We start from the raw sequence: 17,147 nt of genomic DNA on the forward strand, positions 1-17,147 counted from the left end.
CTTAGAGACTAACAAATTTATTTGAGCATAAGCTTTCGTGGGCTACATCCGATGAAGTGGGCTGTAGCCCACGAAAGCTTATCCTCAAATAAATTGTTAGTCTCTAAGGTGCCACAAGTACTCCTATTCTAGATTACTTTCAATCATTTTTTTGCAGTTCACCAAGCTTGGAATAGATCATTTAACTTTGGAAACATCCTAGTAGGCCAAGGCCCTGTCAGTTTATACTGTACCTGCCTGGGGCAGGTAAAACACGACAGCGGCCCAACACTGTAGCATTTAATTTCAGAAAGGAGAACTACACAAAAATGAGGGGGTTAGTTAAACAGAAATTAAAAGGTACAGAGCCAAAAGTGAAATCCTTGCAAGCTGCATGGAAACTTTTTAAAGACACCATAATAGAGGCTCAACTTAAATGTATAGCCCAAATTAAAATACATAGTAAGAGAACCAAAAAAGTGCCACAGTGGCTAACCAACAAAGTAAAAGAAGCAGTGAGAGGCAAAAAGACATTCTTTAAAAAGTGGAAGTTAAATCCTAGTGAGGAAAATAGAAAAGAGCATAAACTCTGGCAAATGAAGTGTAAAAATAAAATTAGGAAGGCCAAAAAAGAATGTGAAGAACAGCTAGCCAAAGACTCAAAAAGTAATAGCAAAAAAAATGTTAAGTACATCAGAAGCAGGAAGCCTGCTAAGCAACCAGTGGGGCCACTGGATGATCAAGGTGCTAAAGGAGCACTCAAGGACGATAAGGCCATTGCGGAGAAACTAAATAAATTCTTTGCATCGGTCTTCACGGCTCAAGATGTGAGGGAGATTCCCAAACCTGAGTCATTCTTTTTAGGTGACAAATCTGAGGAACTGTCCCAGATTGAGGTTGTCAGAGGAGGTTTTGGAACAAACTGATAAACTAAACAGTAATAAGTCACCAGGACCATATGGTATTCACCCAAGAGTTCTGAAGGAATTCAAATGTGAAATTGCAGGACTACTAACTGTAGTCTGTAACCTATCATTTACATCAGCTTCTGTACCAGATGACTGGAGGATAGCTAATTTGACACCGGCGGCGGAGCAAAAAAAAAAGCCACCGGAGTGCCATCCCCCTGCCGCCGCCAGGCGGCACAGCCCAGTCTCCACCCAACTCTATGGTGGCTGCAACAGCTGAGCGCGCCCCGGCCCGGAGCTGCCAAGCCTACGTGCTGCGCTAGATCCCCGGGGCAGCCTGGCTCGCCCAGACCAGGCCGGGCCGGGCCGCTCCGTGAGCCATGGGCGCGGCGCAGGAGGCCCAGGCCTGCCTCGCCTTCTACCGGGGGCTCGGGTGGAGGGAGCTGCTGCGGGATCTCTGCCGGGCCGTGCTCACCTTCCTGGAGAAGCTGGACTGGAGCAGTTTGCAGGGTGAGTGCTGGGGGCCACCCACTCCCTCCAGGCTTGTGCTGCCATACAGCTGATCAGCGCAAGCCTGGGAGGGAGGAGGAATGCGGCGTGCTTGGGGAAGAGGCGGGGCCAGGGCGGGGATTTGGGGAGGGATCCAATGGGGCAGTGAGGGGGCGGGTCTGGGGGCAGGGCCAGGGTGGGGATTTGGGGAGGGATCCAATGGGGGAAGGAAGGGGCGGGGCTGGGGGGCGAGATCCCCTCCAGGCTCCGCCTGTGCGCCGGAGCGGAGGGCAAAATTGCTTGTTTGTCCAGTGTCCCAACCAAACATCGGTCGAGACGCGGGACAAACAAGCAAATATTGGGACAGTTCCGATAAAATCGGGACGTCTGGTCACCCTACTCCAGAGGTGATCCTGGCAATTACAGGCCGGTAAGCCTGACTTCAGTACCAGGAAAACTGGTTGAAACTTTAGTAAAGAATAAAATTGTCAGATACATAGATGAACATAATTTGTTGGGGAAGAGTCAACATGTTTTTTGTAAAGGGAAATCATGCCTCACCAATCTACTAGGATTCTTTGAGGGGGTCAACAAGCATGTGGATAAGGGGGATCCAGTGGATATAGTGTACTTAGATTTTCAGAAAGCCTTAGACAAGGTCCCTCACCAAAGGCTCTTAAGCAAAGTAAGCTGTCATGGGATAAGAGGGAAGGTCCTCTCATGGATTGGTAACTAGTTAAAAGATCGGAAACAAAGGGTAGGAATAAATGGTCAGATTTCAGAATGGAGAGAGGTAACTAGTAGTGTACCCCAGGGGTCTGTACTGGGCCAAATCCTATTCAATACATTCATAAATGATCTGGAAAAATGGATAAACAGTGAGGTGGCAAAATTTGCAGCTGATCTAAAATTGCTCAAGATAGCTAAGTCCCAGGCAGACTGCGAAGAGCTACAAAAGGATCTCTCAAAACTGGGTGACTGGGCAACAAAATGGCAGATGAAATTCAATGCTGATAAATGCAAAGTAATGCACATTGGAAAACATAATCCAACTATACATATAAAATGATGGGGGTCTAAATTAGCTGTGACCACTCAAGAGAGAGTTGTTAGAGTCATTGTGGATAGTTCTCTGAAAACATTCACTCAGTGTGTAGCGGCAGTCAAAAAAGCAAACAGAATGTTGGGAATCATTAAGAAAGGGATAGATAATAAGACAGAAAATATCACATTGCCTCTCTATAACTCTATGGTACGCCCACATCTTGAATACTGCATGCAGATGTGGTCGCCCATCTCAAAAAAGATATATTGTAATTGGAAAAGGTTCAGAAAAGGGCAACAAAAATTATTAGGGATATGGAACAGCTGCCATATGAGGAGAGATTAATAAGACTGGGACTTTTCAGCTTGGAAAAGAGACGACTAAGAGGGGATATGATAGAGGTCTATAAAATCATGACTGGTGTGGAGAAAGCAAATCAGGAAGTGTTATTTAATCCTCATAACACAAGAACTAGGGGTCACCAACTAAATTAATAGGCAGCAGGTTTAAAACAAAAGGAAGTATTTTTTCACACAACGCACAGTCAACCTGTGGAACTCCTTGCCAGAGGATGTTGTTAAAGCCAAGAGACTAACAGGGTTCAAAAAAGAACTAGATAAGTTCATGGAGGATAGCTCCACCAGTGGCTATTAGCCAGGATGGACAGGGATGGTGTCCCTAGCCTCTGTTTGCCAGAAGCTGGGAATAGGTGACAGGGGATGTATCACTTGATGATTACCTGTTCTTTCATAGAATCATAGAATCATAGAATATCAGGGTTGGAAGGGACCTCAGGAGGTCATCTAGTCCAACCCCCTGCTCAAAGCAGGACCAATTCCCAACTAAATCATCCCAGCCAGGGCTTTGACAAGCCGGGCCTTAAAAACCTCCAAGGAAGGAGACTCCACCACCTCCCTAGGTAACGCATTCCAGTGCTTCACCACCCTCCTAGTGAAATAGTGTTTCCTAATATCCAACCTAGACCTCCCCCACTGCAACTTGAGACCATTGCTCCTTGTTCTGTCATCTGCCACCATTGAGAACAGCCGAGTTCCATCCTCTTTGGAACCCCCCTTCAGGTAGTTGAAGGCTGCTATCAAATCCCCCTTCATTCTTCTCTTCTGGAGACTAAACAATCCCAGTTCCCTCAGCCTCTCCTCATAAGTCATGCGCTCCAGACCCCTAATCATTTTTGTTGCCCTCCGCTGGACTCTTTCCAATTTCTCCACATCCTTCTTGTAGTGTGGGGCCCAAAACTGGACACAGTACTCCAGATGAGGCCTCGCCAATGTCGAATAAAGGGGAACGATCACGTCCCTCGATCTGCTGGCAATGCCCCTACTTATACAGCCCAAAATGCCGTTAGCCTTCTTGGCAACAAGAGCACACTGTTGACTCATATCCAGCTTCTCGTCCACTGTGACCCCTAGGTCCTTTTCTGCAGAACTGCTACCTAGCCACTCGGTCCCTAGTCTGTAGCAGTGCATAGGATTCTTCCGTCCTAGGTGCAGGACTCTGCACTTGTCCTTGTTGAACCTCATCAGGTTTCTTTTGGCCCAATCCTCTAATTTGTCTAGGTCCCTCTGTATCCGATCCCTACCCTCTAGTGTATCTACCACGCCTCCTAGTTTAGTGTCATCGGCAAACTTGCTGAGAGTGCAGTCCACACCATCGACCAGATCATTAATAAAGATATTAAACAAAACCGGCCCCAGGACCGACCCTTGGGGCACTCCGCTTGAAACTGGCTGCCAACTAGACATGGAGCCATTGATCACTACCCGTTGAGCCCGACGATCTAGCCAGCTTTCTATCCACCTTACAGTCCATTCATCCAGCCCATACTTCTTTAACTTGGCAGCAAGAATACTGTGGGAGACCGTATCAAAAGCTTTGCTAAAGTCATTCCCTCTGGGGCACCTGGCATTGGCCGCTGTTGGAAGACAGGATACTGGGCTAGATGGATCTTTGGTCTGACCCAATATGGCCGTTCATATGTTCTGAAATCATTACATGTCCACTTGACTCCAGGAGCTGGGGCTTTAAGGAAAACAATAATTATCATGAGACTCATGACAAAATCATGAGAGTTGGCAACACTGCTTTTATTTCTATTTAAAGGCTAGTTACTTTCCAAAAGTCTCTTAAACACAACACTACAGTGATTGAGTTGCAGTTCTCACAAAAGAATATTTAAAACCAAACAACAAGAAAATTCCACATTTTAAAGCTTAGAAAAAAATTGAGACTTCTGAGGTTTATCAGGGCCACTGCAGGCAGGAAAGGAAAATAAACAGGCACAGGAGCTCTGGGCAGCTCTTCCTCTTGAAAGAAAGTTGGTGGGTCAAATCTTCTACTCCTTAATCCAGTAAAACTTCTATTGCCGTCAGTGCCTCCACTCATAGATATTAACGTGTGCTTAATAACTATATACTTCATACTTAAATATCGGAGCCATCTTATCCAGGGCTACACATTTTATACTCATTGGCTGAGGGACTACATTTTCTGGCATATTCTGAACAGTGCTGAGCACACAGATGGTGCCCAGTGAATAATACAAATCATGATAATAATCATCAACTTTATGGACTCTGTGGATGTAATTTCTATTCTTTGTTCTGGAATTGGCCTGGATACAGCTGAAACCCTAAGAATTTGAGGCATAAATACATCTGATACTTTTATGACACTTTCTGATTCCTTCCTTTTCTCGAACTCAGAACAAAAAAATGACAAAACAAAATGATTTTCAGTTAAAATGTAAAATTGCACGGCAGCTATTGCTCTACAACCCAGAATGGGACAGAACCTGCCACCTCTTGGGAGTTAAGTGATCTCCTCTCATCCGACTCTCATTCTCCAGCCTTCCTGACCTCTGTGCTGCTTTTCATGCTGTCAACCAGGGCATCCATCCTAACCTCCTGGGACCATTTGCTGGAATCTCAGAGAACTGGCCACCTTGGTTTTGCTCTCATCTATCAGAGTCCTCTTTTTTTGGCAGCATGCAGCAGAGAGATAGCTCCTTATCCAGCAAACGAGCCTTTCTCTGAAAGACCTGAGTTCTACTCCCCCCATAGACTTCCTGCATGATCTCAGGCCAGTGTGTTAAAGACAGAGCTTCAAAACCTTTTAAAAAGAACAGGAGTATTTGCGGATACAGATTAACACGGCTGCTACTCTGAAACCTCTCAAACCCTTTTAGGCACCCAAAGATGCAGCTAGGCATCTAGTGGGGTTTACAAAGCACCTAACCTTCTAGGCACTTTTGAAAATCAAGCTAGGTTCCTAAATACCTTTGAAAATCTGGCCTTTAGAATGAATGTGCCTCAGTGCCCCATCTGTACAATGTACAGCACTGCTCTACCGCACCGAGGGGCTGTGAGGAGAAATAGCTTAGACCTTGTGAGGCGCTCAGATACTATGGTGATGGGGCCACATAAGTACCACAGGTATAGTGGGAACTTCTCTATACCATTGCTATCCCTTCCCTTGGTTTTGGCCCCTTCTTTTCACATACGTCCCCAAATCTCCCCCTTTCTGAATAAAGAACAGGAGTACTTGTGGCACCTTAGAGACTAACAAATTTCCACAAGTACTCCTGTTCTTTTTGCGGATACAGACTAACACGGCTGCTACTCTGAACCCTTTCTGAATGTAACCTTGGCTCAGAGGGCTTGGCTGTATTTTTTCTGAGACCCCTATGTTCTCTCTAAAACAACCTCCTCCCTCCCAGCCACCCACTTCCCCAGGAATTCCTGTTTTACAGGCTAGACTTCCAGATCCTTAATTTAATCACCAGCCCTTCCTTATCTTAATCACCCTCCCTCTGTTTGTAAACAAAATACTGACACCCTGCCCCAGGGGCACATCTCCTCTGCAGAACTTACATTTCACACTAATGCTGTGCTGTAGCTAAGAGCTCCACCTGGAAGCTCGCATACCTCCTGTACGAAACTCAGGGGGGGCTCCTGCCCCACTCTGCCCCCATAAATGGTGCCCCGCTAGAATTGCAAAGATGTGAAACTGTCCCTATCCTACCGTTTTCAGTTCAATAAAATGTCACCTACAAAGCCTGGGCTAAGGTTTTCAAAAATAGGAGCATAAAGTTAGGCTCCTAAGTCCTTAGCTAGGCACCTAACTGACCTGATTTTCATTCACCAGGCAACTTCCCCTGAAGTCACCCATGGTTTCTGAAATGTTTTTAACAAGTTTGTTTTGGTCTACGCCCGGGGTTCTCAAACTTTATTGCACTGTGACCCCCTTCTGACAACAAAAATTACTGCACGACCCCAGGAGGGGGGACCGAAGCCTGAACCTGCCCGAGTCCTGCCGCCTTGGGTGTGGATGCCAAAAGCCAAAGGGATTCAGCCCCAGGCAGAGGGCCTGTAACCTGAGCCCCGCCACCAGGGCTGAAGCCCTCGGGCTTCTGCCCCGGGTGGTGGGGCTTTGGCCCCAGCAAGTCTAATGTCAGCCCTGATGATCTCATTAAAATGGAGTTGCGTCCCCCTTTGAGTCCTGACCCACAGTTTGAGAACCGCTAGTCTATGCTTGCAGTTAAACCAGTTCAGCACTGGCTCAGCTGCAATTGTTGTCGACACCCAGCATCAGAAATGGATATGTTGACAAAGCCTTAAAGTATTAAATAATTTAAGGACTGGCCAGGTCCTAATGGCTAGAAAGCAGGAATGTAGGGGGAGGGAGAGGATTTCAATTTATACAAGAGTCTGGTCAGTTTCATGCTGCTATTCAGTGATAGGCAGCAGTAAAACTGACAAGAATCATGTCAATTTCAGACAGCAGCTGCCAGGGTTTGTTGTACCCCAGCTCCCAAGCATCCAGCTTGGAGGCATTTTTCATTTCAGAAACATCATGTTTCAATGTTGAAAAAACAAACAGATTTCAATTCGGGGGAAAAAATGAGTTTTTGGCTTTTTGTCCTGATTCAGGATGAAAAAATTTCCAAAAACTTTCACATACCTAAATTAAATTTCCCAGCCAGCTCTATTAGGCATTACTGCAATACAAATAGAACAATAAATAATAATTATAGTATTAATTATTATTATCTCAGTGGTTTGAGCATTGGCCTGCTAAACCCAGGGTTGTGAGTTCAATCCTTGAGGGGGCCATTTAGGGATCGGGGAGGGGGGAATAGTTGGAGATTGGTCCTGCTTTGAGTAGGGGGTTGGACTAGATGATCTCCTGAGGTCCCTTCCACCCCTGATATTCCATGTATGTTCTATTATTAAGCACAAGTCACTGTGATAGAGGGAATGAGAGTTTAGGGACACTGAAAAGTGCAGCTGTGCAAGGACTCTTGTTTCAACTGAGTCCTGATTGCCATCTCTGAACTCCCATTTTGAGTTGTCTCTCCCCACAGCAGGTCCCAGCCACATTCTGGCTGAAAGCGAACGTAGTTGGGATTAGCGTGATGTCGGTGAAATAGGCACAGAGCAGTCTAATCCTTTAGCCACACGATGTCGGAGTTTGGGGATTATGTTTGGGAGGATTTCAAAGAAAATATGTGTGACTTGATTTTCATAAGGATTCTATTCTTTTATCATTATTTTTTATGAAGTAGAGTTCCCATGCATTGGAAATAAAAGTAAAAATCAATTGCCTGTTACCTTTTGACAGATCCTGTGCAAGATTTTGCTCTTAGCATCGACGGTTGTTCCAATATCTTAACGAATACTTTTAACATCAGAGCTGCAATGGTCTTAAGTAAGTAAAGTGCTGTTTTTGAGTGTTACAAATAAGATACTTCATTGTGCATGTGTCAGTGTTAAAGAGAGTCTGATGAATAATAACCAAATGCTTTTGATAAAACATGAGAGGGTTTATCGCTCTCATGCGAGGGTCCAGGGGCTCAGACACAGATTGGGCCTCAGGAGGCATAGATTGTGTGACCTTGAGCAAGTCACTTCACCCCTCCCCACGCCTTTGTTTTCCCTCCCACCCTTTGTCAGCCTGTTCACATTGTAAACTTGTTCGGGCAGGGGGTTGTCCTTTGGGTATTGTCTTCGCTGCAAAGTTAACTCAAAGTTACTCCTCTGGAGTTAGCCTAGCTAGAGAGTGAGAGCGGCCACACTGCAAAATAACACTTGAGCTGCTGTGGCCAAACTGGCCCTGCACTCACTCGTGTGCAGCACTAAGACGTCTGGGGACATGTCTGTTTTCGGGGGTCACAAGCGAGACAAGTTTGAGGGTTATATTACAATCCTTGCACATGCTTGTTCACAACCCCTGACTGCAGGGTTTGAATCCAGTAGCCTCAAAAGGAAGCTACTCTTCATTCACTACATGTCTTGTTATCTACCACCAGGGACATTACAGGGCAATTTCTGTATCGCATAGTGTTCTATGGTTTCAGGAACTCTCAGTGAAATTGGGGCCTAAATAAGAAAAGAATAGGATCTTTTTAAAATAAATAATAAACTAATCATTTAATTCATTTAATTAATATATTCATTATAAAATAAATAATAATAGCTCAATTTCCAAACAGTTCTCCCCCTGAACTCTTCTTCTGTTTTCTGCGTAGGACAGAACATCAAAGAACTGTCTATGGACATTAATCTCATCATAAATGGGAAGAGTATCCTAGCCTACTCACAGAAACTCTGTGAGCCGAATGGCCGAAGGTTTATTTTCTGTGGAAAGAAAAAAGGAGGTAATTTTACCTAGCACACTAAACACTTGATGGGTGCTGAACACTGCAAGCAGGACACACCTGCTGTGCTGCTGAATGTACCACTACTTCCTAACATTCTGTTTACTTCAACAGAATGTTAGTGGATGACAGAAACACAGTAGGAGAGCGTCCTTTTATTTTTAAAGTCTTCTTTTTGCATAACGGGCTCACTAGCTTGTGTTTTAATAGCACAGAGGTCTGAGTGCTATATACATCAGAGTTCAAGGGGAATTTAGAAGGATAATCTATAACTCAATATATAATGTAAATAAGTAGCCTGGGCCTACACCCCTTACGTTCAGTAGCAGTCTTATTTCAGCAAGACTGCTTGCATATCTGAGGACTATTGTAGGATTGTCTCCTATTTTTGTAAAAGCAAGGACTGAGCTAATGAACAAGATTACTTGAGAAATGTCTCCTATCTCAAAAGTTGTGTCTCCTGTTCACTGATCCATAATCCTTTCATAGAAGTTGCGCCTGAGTAAGGATTAAAGACTGCAGCATTTGGACCATGATACATTTTGGTACCATCTAAAGTGTTTGGTTTTATTTAAGGATCTCTAATAATAATAAATTCTTACTCTTCCTGATGCCATGCTCATCTCTTTGGGCTGATTTGAAAAGAAAGGCGGGTGGAGGGCAATTTCCTAGGGAGTTAAGAGAATGGCAGTTTAGTAAGTTAGTTTTGAAAGCTATTTTTCCCCAGTCACCTGCATCTCCATCAGCGCTATGATAATTCATTTCCTGTAGGGCTGTGGGTTTGGTGACCGCACACTGCACTGTTGACAAGATGACCTCAGGGGAATTGCTAAGACATTTCACACAGTACAGAGATATCAAAAAGAATAGCAGAGAAATACTGCACGAGCAACCAATTATGTAAATTCTGCAAACCAGATAGACAGAAAAATTAAATTCAGAGGCTTTCTCAATAGTGTATTGAATTAAAGAAAAAATAAGACACCCCCAGATCTACTGGAAGACTGTCTTCTTCTGACGAAGTGCTTAATAACTCCCTGCAGAAAACGCATTAAGGAGAACTAGAGTCGATCCTGAGCCCAGCACAAGCTGCTGTTTACACATTAAGCCACACAGCCAAACCCTTCTGGGGTATGCAGATCCTTAATCTTAGCCTGGCAGGGAGATTGTTTTCACTAATTGAAGTACATCATGATATAAAACAACACTTGATTGTTTAAATAATGCCATGTATCTTCATTTAGAAGCTGCCCTCAATTAATGACGGAACCTTATCACACAGTTGTTAATAGAAGCCATGTTGTTTAATAGCCACCTTCATTGGGTAGCCAGGACTTTCCCAAGCAATCCACAGAGGGAAGGGGTTAAGTTTGGTAGATGATGGGGCTCCAAAATTGAGATGTGGTATTTCTAGATAGTCAATGTACATTTTTACACTATGTTGTAATGCAGTTTGGTCTCCAGCCCCACATGGAGCAGCTCAACACAGCCACATTTGAAGGCTGTGTCTACACTAGAACTTTTGTCGATATAACTTATGTCACTCAGGGGTGTGAAAAAACAACCCTCTGAGTGACATAAATTACACTGACAAAAGCGCTGGTGCAGACAGCGCCATGTCAGTGGGAGACGCTCTCTTGCCAACATAGCTACAGCCACTCGTTGAGGGTGGTTTAATTATGTTGACAGGAGAGCTCTCTCCCACTCGCATAGAGCAGCTACATGGGAGACCTTACAGCGGCGCAGCTGCAGCGGTACATCTGTGCCACTGTAAGGTCTGTAGTGTAGACATGGCCCAGTTGTTAGCATTGTTGTTAAACTTGACCATTGCCCTGTGTAGAGAGGGCCATAATTTGAGCTGTCAAATATGAGGTGAAGGAAGTGTGAAGATGGCAGAGTGTTCTCTTTTTAGGGCTGAATTTTGTCAATTAGAGCCCCATCTTCATTGCACATTGAGTAACATTTGTAAAGCAAATTTTATTTGACCTCAGTTGCAAATAGTTCCTCAATATAGTTGCAAGCAGGTTTTGGTTGGCCACTGTAGTGAGAACAAAGACTGTAAAGCTTTCTCCTACCCCGCTCCTAAAAAAGCCACAGGCTTTATAGTTTGTTCCATTTATAGATCTTGTGGATCTTTTTTGAGAGAACTAGGAATATATGGGGCTGAGAGATAGGAGGGTGTAGTGGAAAGTAATTGAGGAGGAGTCGAAGGTGGCTAATAGAGAACATTTTCCCTCCTCTATTATCTTTTACTTCTAGATGAGCAACCCATGATTAGAACTGTCTTGTCAGAACAAACATACATGGATGTTTTACCAACATCTTCGTTTCAATTATAGTATTTGTTACCTATCTTTTTACTTTTATTTAAACAAATTGTATAATGGTCACAACTGGACTAGCAAAGCTCACGAGGGCTCTCAAACATGATTCCAAACAACGTATGTCTGTTTCTTTGAGATCTAAACCTATTATACTCTCGTCTGTTCCAAAGAAGGCAAAGTGGTGAACTTTAGTAGTGAAAAAAATCATTGCTAAAGTCTTTGTGGTATTAAGTTTAGAGATGAGCTTCCTCTCTCTAGGGAGGAATTTTTCTGATCGTCGTTCATATCCCACACAAGAAAATAGTTACATAAGAGTTAGGGTTGCTCAAGTGCCCATCAACACAGTCACAAAAACCAGAAAAACCACCCATTCTGGTAACATTAGGATCCACATCCAGCACAACTCAGAGACCTTACCCAATTAATGCCCAAACACACTCACAGACTTTTGCGGCTGCACAAACTCACTTTTTCAGATCCAACATAGGATGCTCAAAGCACACACCCAATTTCTTGCAATCACACTCAACCAAAAAACCTTAACTCGGACCTTAGTTACAAATGACCATACACATGTAATGGCTTGTGTGTAGAATGAGTTACACTTGCAGAATATGAGCTGTGAAGTTAGGTATTTCTTTTGGGTGCAATTGTGAGGAAATGGACACGTATTCTCAGCAAGCAGCTACACCAAAGAGTTGGGTTCTGGTCTGATCTGCCATATGACCTTCATCCTCTCCACCTCAGTTTTTCCCACCCATAAAGTGAGTTAAAGATACTCACCCAGCTCCAATATTTATAGATGAGCACTGTTCAGATCAGTTCTGAACCAACAGAATTCATGGCAGTTGTGCCATTGAGTTGAATGGGTGCAGGATCTGGCCCTAGAAGAGCTAAGTATTACTGTATGATTACTCACACAGAAAAAAAAATTCTATAAAGGTTTAAAGCCCAGAAAAGGAAGAGGTGGGTGCAGATGTACTGGGGCCTTTATATAGTGTAACAAGTGTGAGAATGTTCAAAGATTTTCAGCCTAAGAAAGAGTTGAGAAAGAGGCGTCAGAATTTCATTATAGGTGTTTTGTCAGAAATGAGAGGCAGCTTCACAAGAACAAGTAACTTGAAGTAATTCTCAGGAAATTCTTACCCGCTCCACTTCCTACTGTAAATTGCTAGAGACCTGTTGATGGCAGGGAGAAGGAGTAAATTACTTTTGTTAGGAAGTAAGAGTGAAAAGAATCCACAAAATAGAAAAGAAAGCCTGAAGTCAGCAGTACCTAGAGACCTTTTTATGATGTTCTGAAGAAAACCTCTTCAGTCATGTTAGCCCTTAAGAGAAGGGTTGAACATGGAAGATAGTGCAAAACAGCCAGTGTTCTTGGGACATTAACAGATGCTGTGACTTATTAGTATCTTGCAAATATGAAGATGGGGGAAATTTTTTACTGGAAAGTTTACCATGATTTGTGAATTGATCCCATAAATAAGATCAGTCTTTCACACTATATAACCTATGTGAACTCAGACTGGAAAGTTCCAAAGAGGCAATACTTTGCATTCAATGCACAAAGCTAAGTGTTTGTCTTAGTTATAATTACTGCAACTAATTTATCTCATTTGCTCCCCACTGATAGGTAAATGCAAGGGTTTAGGAAGATGTACTGTATCAAGAATACTATGTTAAACTGGAATCCCAAAAGCAAGATATGCATTCAGTTGGATTCAGCCTTGGGAGACACTGTTTTCTGCTGTAGCCCCAGCTCTGTAAAGTCCATGGAGAGGCAATCACACTGGGTTCAGGGTCCTGGTTTAAACAACACAGCCACCAAAGTGGGTGGTTCTGGTCAGCTAGGGGTTTGGTCATATTGATTCAGAATATCTCTTGGGAGCCGCCAGTAGCTGAAGATTAAAGCTGCTCTCATCCCCCGCAGCAGAGGCCCACCTACTGGTGAAGGGGAGAAGAGTCTATTTCCCCATCTGTGAAGTGGAAGTGATATTCACCCAGCTCACAAAAGAATAGAACTCGGGGGTGCACAGCTCCTATCCCCCTACTAAATTCCAGATCGGCTTCCCCAGATGCCCCAAAAAATAGTACTGGTGGTGGTGGTTTCTGCTCAACACACAGTAGTCCTAGGAATAGCTCCTACTGCTACCACCTCAAGCAAGAGTGTGGCCACAACGCATGGGCAGGACCTCAGGGTCTCCTAATGGGGGAAGTACATCTACAGCCCAGGATTGCCTTAATCTAGCCCTGGTGGGATGGTCAAAGTTTGACTTATGGTGTAGTAGAAAAATTAGCATCTACCTTCACCAGGGAGATACTAGCATCCCCACACGTTCAGAAGCATGTGTGTTGTATGATCTTGTCTAATTCAGTTTCAAACATAGGCTTTGCAAAGCTAGGACACCGCCATTTCACTTTCAATCTCTTGCCAGTTCTGAAATACTCCAGGGCTGACTTCATTGACTCACGTGATCTGTGAAGAGTCTCTATCTCCAACTGTTAGAGAAGGATTCAGAGCCCATACTTCCTCCACTTGCGTCCTCTGCTGTTGTCTTGTTGGGCAGTTTGATCCTGGTTCCAAGCTGCCTGTCCCACTTGCTGCATTTTCCTTCTCAAACACAACCCACTGCAGGAGATTCTACAGAAAGGGGTTGCTTTCTGCACTGCACTGTCCACACCAGCACTTTACAAATAAGACAGCTCCCATCTACACCTCTGCTTCTGCAAATGCTTAAACCCCACTTTAATAAAAGAGGACATGAAGGCAGAGAGGGCAAGTGACTTGCCTAAGGGGCCCAAAATGTCGACATCAACACTGGGATTAGAATTCAGGATATTTTAGCTGCTGACCCTAAATCCAATTCACTAGACTACAGCTGGCTCATGGCCTGGACTCTCCAGCTGCTTCACCTGTGCCATGGGAAGCATTTTCCTTTTCAAAGAGCTGTTGCCATGGTTGCTCACTTCTGCGCATGAAGCAGGAGCCTTAGAGTCTGAGGCTTCTCTGCTGCATCGAGTAATGACTCAAAATTTTAAAAATACTGCAAAACCCTGTTCTGTTTAGTTTTGCTAAATACTAGACAGGAATTATAGGCCCGGATTCTGCAGACATTGAAGTACCTGCACAACTTTACTCAGATGGGCAGTGATTACACTGGGACTCTGCATAATCTCTCTTACACTAAGAAGATGGTCCATACCTTTATACTTCTCTCAGAGAGTTGTTGTCCATAAAGCTTTTTTAAGTCCTAGAGCACTTGTCACTGAGGGTTTCAAAGTATTGCTATAAAATAGTGCATACTATCAGCTGCTTGTTTCCTTTGTGCATTGCACAATCATCATCCATTTGTTTTTCAGAACATATCTACTATGAAGGGCCTGTCACACTGGGAATCCATGAAATCCCCCAAGTAAGTTCCCTGTGGTTATGTCCTGAAATCTAAGAGTTACCTAAGAGCAAAAAGCGCAATAATAATGGGTGATTTCAACTATCCCCATATTGACTGGGTAAATGTCACCTCAAGGCATGACGCAGAGATAAAATTTCTAGATACCAACAGTGACTGCTTCTTGGAGCAGCTAGTCCTGGCACCCACAAGGGGGGGTGGGGGGGCAGCAATTCTTGATTAAGTCCGAACTGGAGCCCAGAATCTGGGCCAAGAGGTAACTATGCCTGAACCAATCAGTAATAGTGACCATAATGTACTTACATTTAACATTCTCATAGAGGGGATAAAAGCCCCCCAAAACCTACCATGGTAACATTTAACTTTGAAAAGGTGAACTATACAAAAATGAGGATGATTGTTAGACGGAAATTAAAAGGAGCTATCACAAGGGTTAAATGCCTGCAAGTAGCAGGGGTACCATTTTAAAACACCATAATAGAGGTTCAGAATAAATGTTTACCCCCAACCAGAAAAAACAATAAGAGGACTAAAAGAATGCCACCATGGCTAATAATCAGAGTAATGTTTAGAAAGACATCTTGATGTCACTGTGGATAGCTCTCTGAAAACTTCAGCTCAGTGAACAGCAGCAGACAAAGAGGCTAACAGAATGTTAGCAACCATTAGGAAAGGGCTAGAAAATAAGAAAGAAAATATCATAATGCCACTCTATAAATTCAGGTGCCCCCACACCTTGAATACTGTGTCCGGTTCTGGTCGCCCAATCTCAAAAAGAATATAGTGGAACTGAAAAATGTTCACAGAAGGACAATAGAGATGATCAAGGATGTGGAATGGCTTCCATACGTGGAAAGACTAAAAAGATTAGGGTTGTTCAGCTTAGAAAAGCAACGACTAAAGGGGGATATGGTAGAGGTCTCTTAAATCGTGAATGGTGTGGAAAAAGTGAATAGAGAGGTGTTAGTTACCCTTTCCCACAATACACAAATGTGGGATCATTGTATGAAATTAATAGTCAGCAGGTTTAATACAAACAATAGGAAGTACTTCTTCACACAATGCACAATTAACCTGTTGAGCTCATTGCCATGAGATGTTGTGATGGCCAAAAATGTAACTGGGTTCAAAAAAGAATTAGGTCAATTCATGGAGGATAGGTCCATCAGTGGCTATTAGCCAAGATGATCAGGGATGCAACCCCATGTTTGGGATGACCCTAAACCTCTGCCTGCCAGAAGCCAGGAGGGAAAGACTCAACTGCCTTGTTCTGTACACTTCACCTGAAGCTCTGGTATGGGCCACTGTTGGAGACAGGATACAGTGACAGACGGACCATTGGTCTGACTCAGTATGGCAAGTCTTATGTCCTTAAGAACCACCACATGGTCCTACCAGAATGTCCCTAGTACAGTAACAGATTCGCTCTTCTAGTACTGGAGGCTGGGGACATTCAGCAGGTTAGTTTTCCCCATATTTGCAGTTTGTCCCTCTAGTACACTGCCCTGCCCTGACTCTTGCATTGGTAGCAAGGGAAGCAGCGCCTCCTGGTGATTCCTAAGAGGAAGGTCACCTCTGCAAGGAACCATTAGCACCACTGGAGCAATGCTTTCTATACCAGTAGTTGCTGCAAGGAGCTTAAACTCGCTGAAGTCTTAAGATGAGAGTCAAGGGTAGTGGGGAAGGGGAAGAAATGGAAAAAGGAAGAAGTGGAGAGGAGGTGAAAGGAGTTTAGACTAGAGGACACAACCTCTCTCTCCCCTCTTTTCCTTCCCATCAGTCCCTCCCTTCTACTCTCATTGGCCTATTTTACCCCCTCCCCTTCTCTGCTTATCCATTATGCCTTTGGAAGTAGCATACTCCATACTGAACCAATCTCCTGCTTGAATTTCAACAGACAGGCACACAGTGCCAGAGATGCTGAAAGCCTTCTAGCCTCTGTTTACCTGCCCAGGCACAACTAAACGCTGTGCTCGGCCAGGCAAAGACACCGACCATTTGCCAAAGAGTTGAGGAGGCCAGTGGAAGGGGGCAAAGGGGTCTAGCTCAGAGTGGCCATTGGTTAAGAACTTGCAGGTGGGGAGAATCATGGCCACCAAAACTAAAGTGTACAATCCCATTAAGCAGTCAAGGACCTACTACCGCTTCATTCTGCTCATGTTGACTAGTATATAACTCCATGAGACATTGATAAGCAACTTGGCCCATAAGTAGTCCCACTGACTTCAGTGAGACCACTTCTACAATAAGGTACTTAATGTGAGTAAGGATATATATTTCATAGATTTTTAAGGTCAGATGGGACAATGAGATTAT

At 43.9% G+C, this 17,147-nt stretch overlaps 1 protein-coding gene across 1 annotated transcript in view; it reads left to right on the plus strand.

The window, feature by feature from the left end:
* The window catches only part of LY86 (lymphocyte antigen 86), a 39,659-nt gene that overhangs the window by 18,984 nt on the left and 3,528 nt on the right, over positions 1-17,147 (plus strand). Inside the window, exons 2-4 of the mRNA XM_024223357.1 lie at positions 8,062-8,148; positions 8,969-9,097; positions 14,782-14,834. Of these exons, the coding sequence (XP_024079125.1) occupies positions 8,062-8,148; positions 8,969-9,097; positions 14,782-14,834 (269 nt within the window). The remainder of the gene's footprint in view (positions 1-8,061; positions 8,149-8,968; positions 9,098-14,781; positions 14,835-17,147) is intronic.

Source organism: Terrapene carolina, unplaced genomic scaffold, assembly GCF_002925995.2.
Source record: "Terrapene carolina triunguis isolate 2854851 unplaced genomic scaffold, T_m_triunguis-2.0 Scaffold58, whole genome shotgun sequence".
Classification (NCBI taxonomy): Eukaryota; Metazoa; Chordata; order Testudines; family Emydidae; genus Terrapene; species Terrapene triunguis.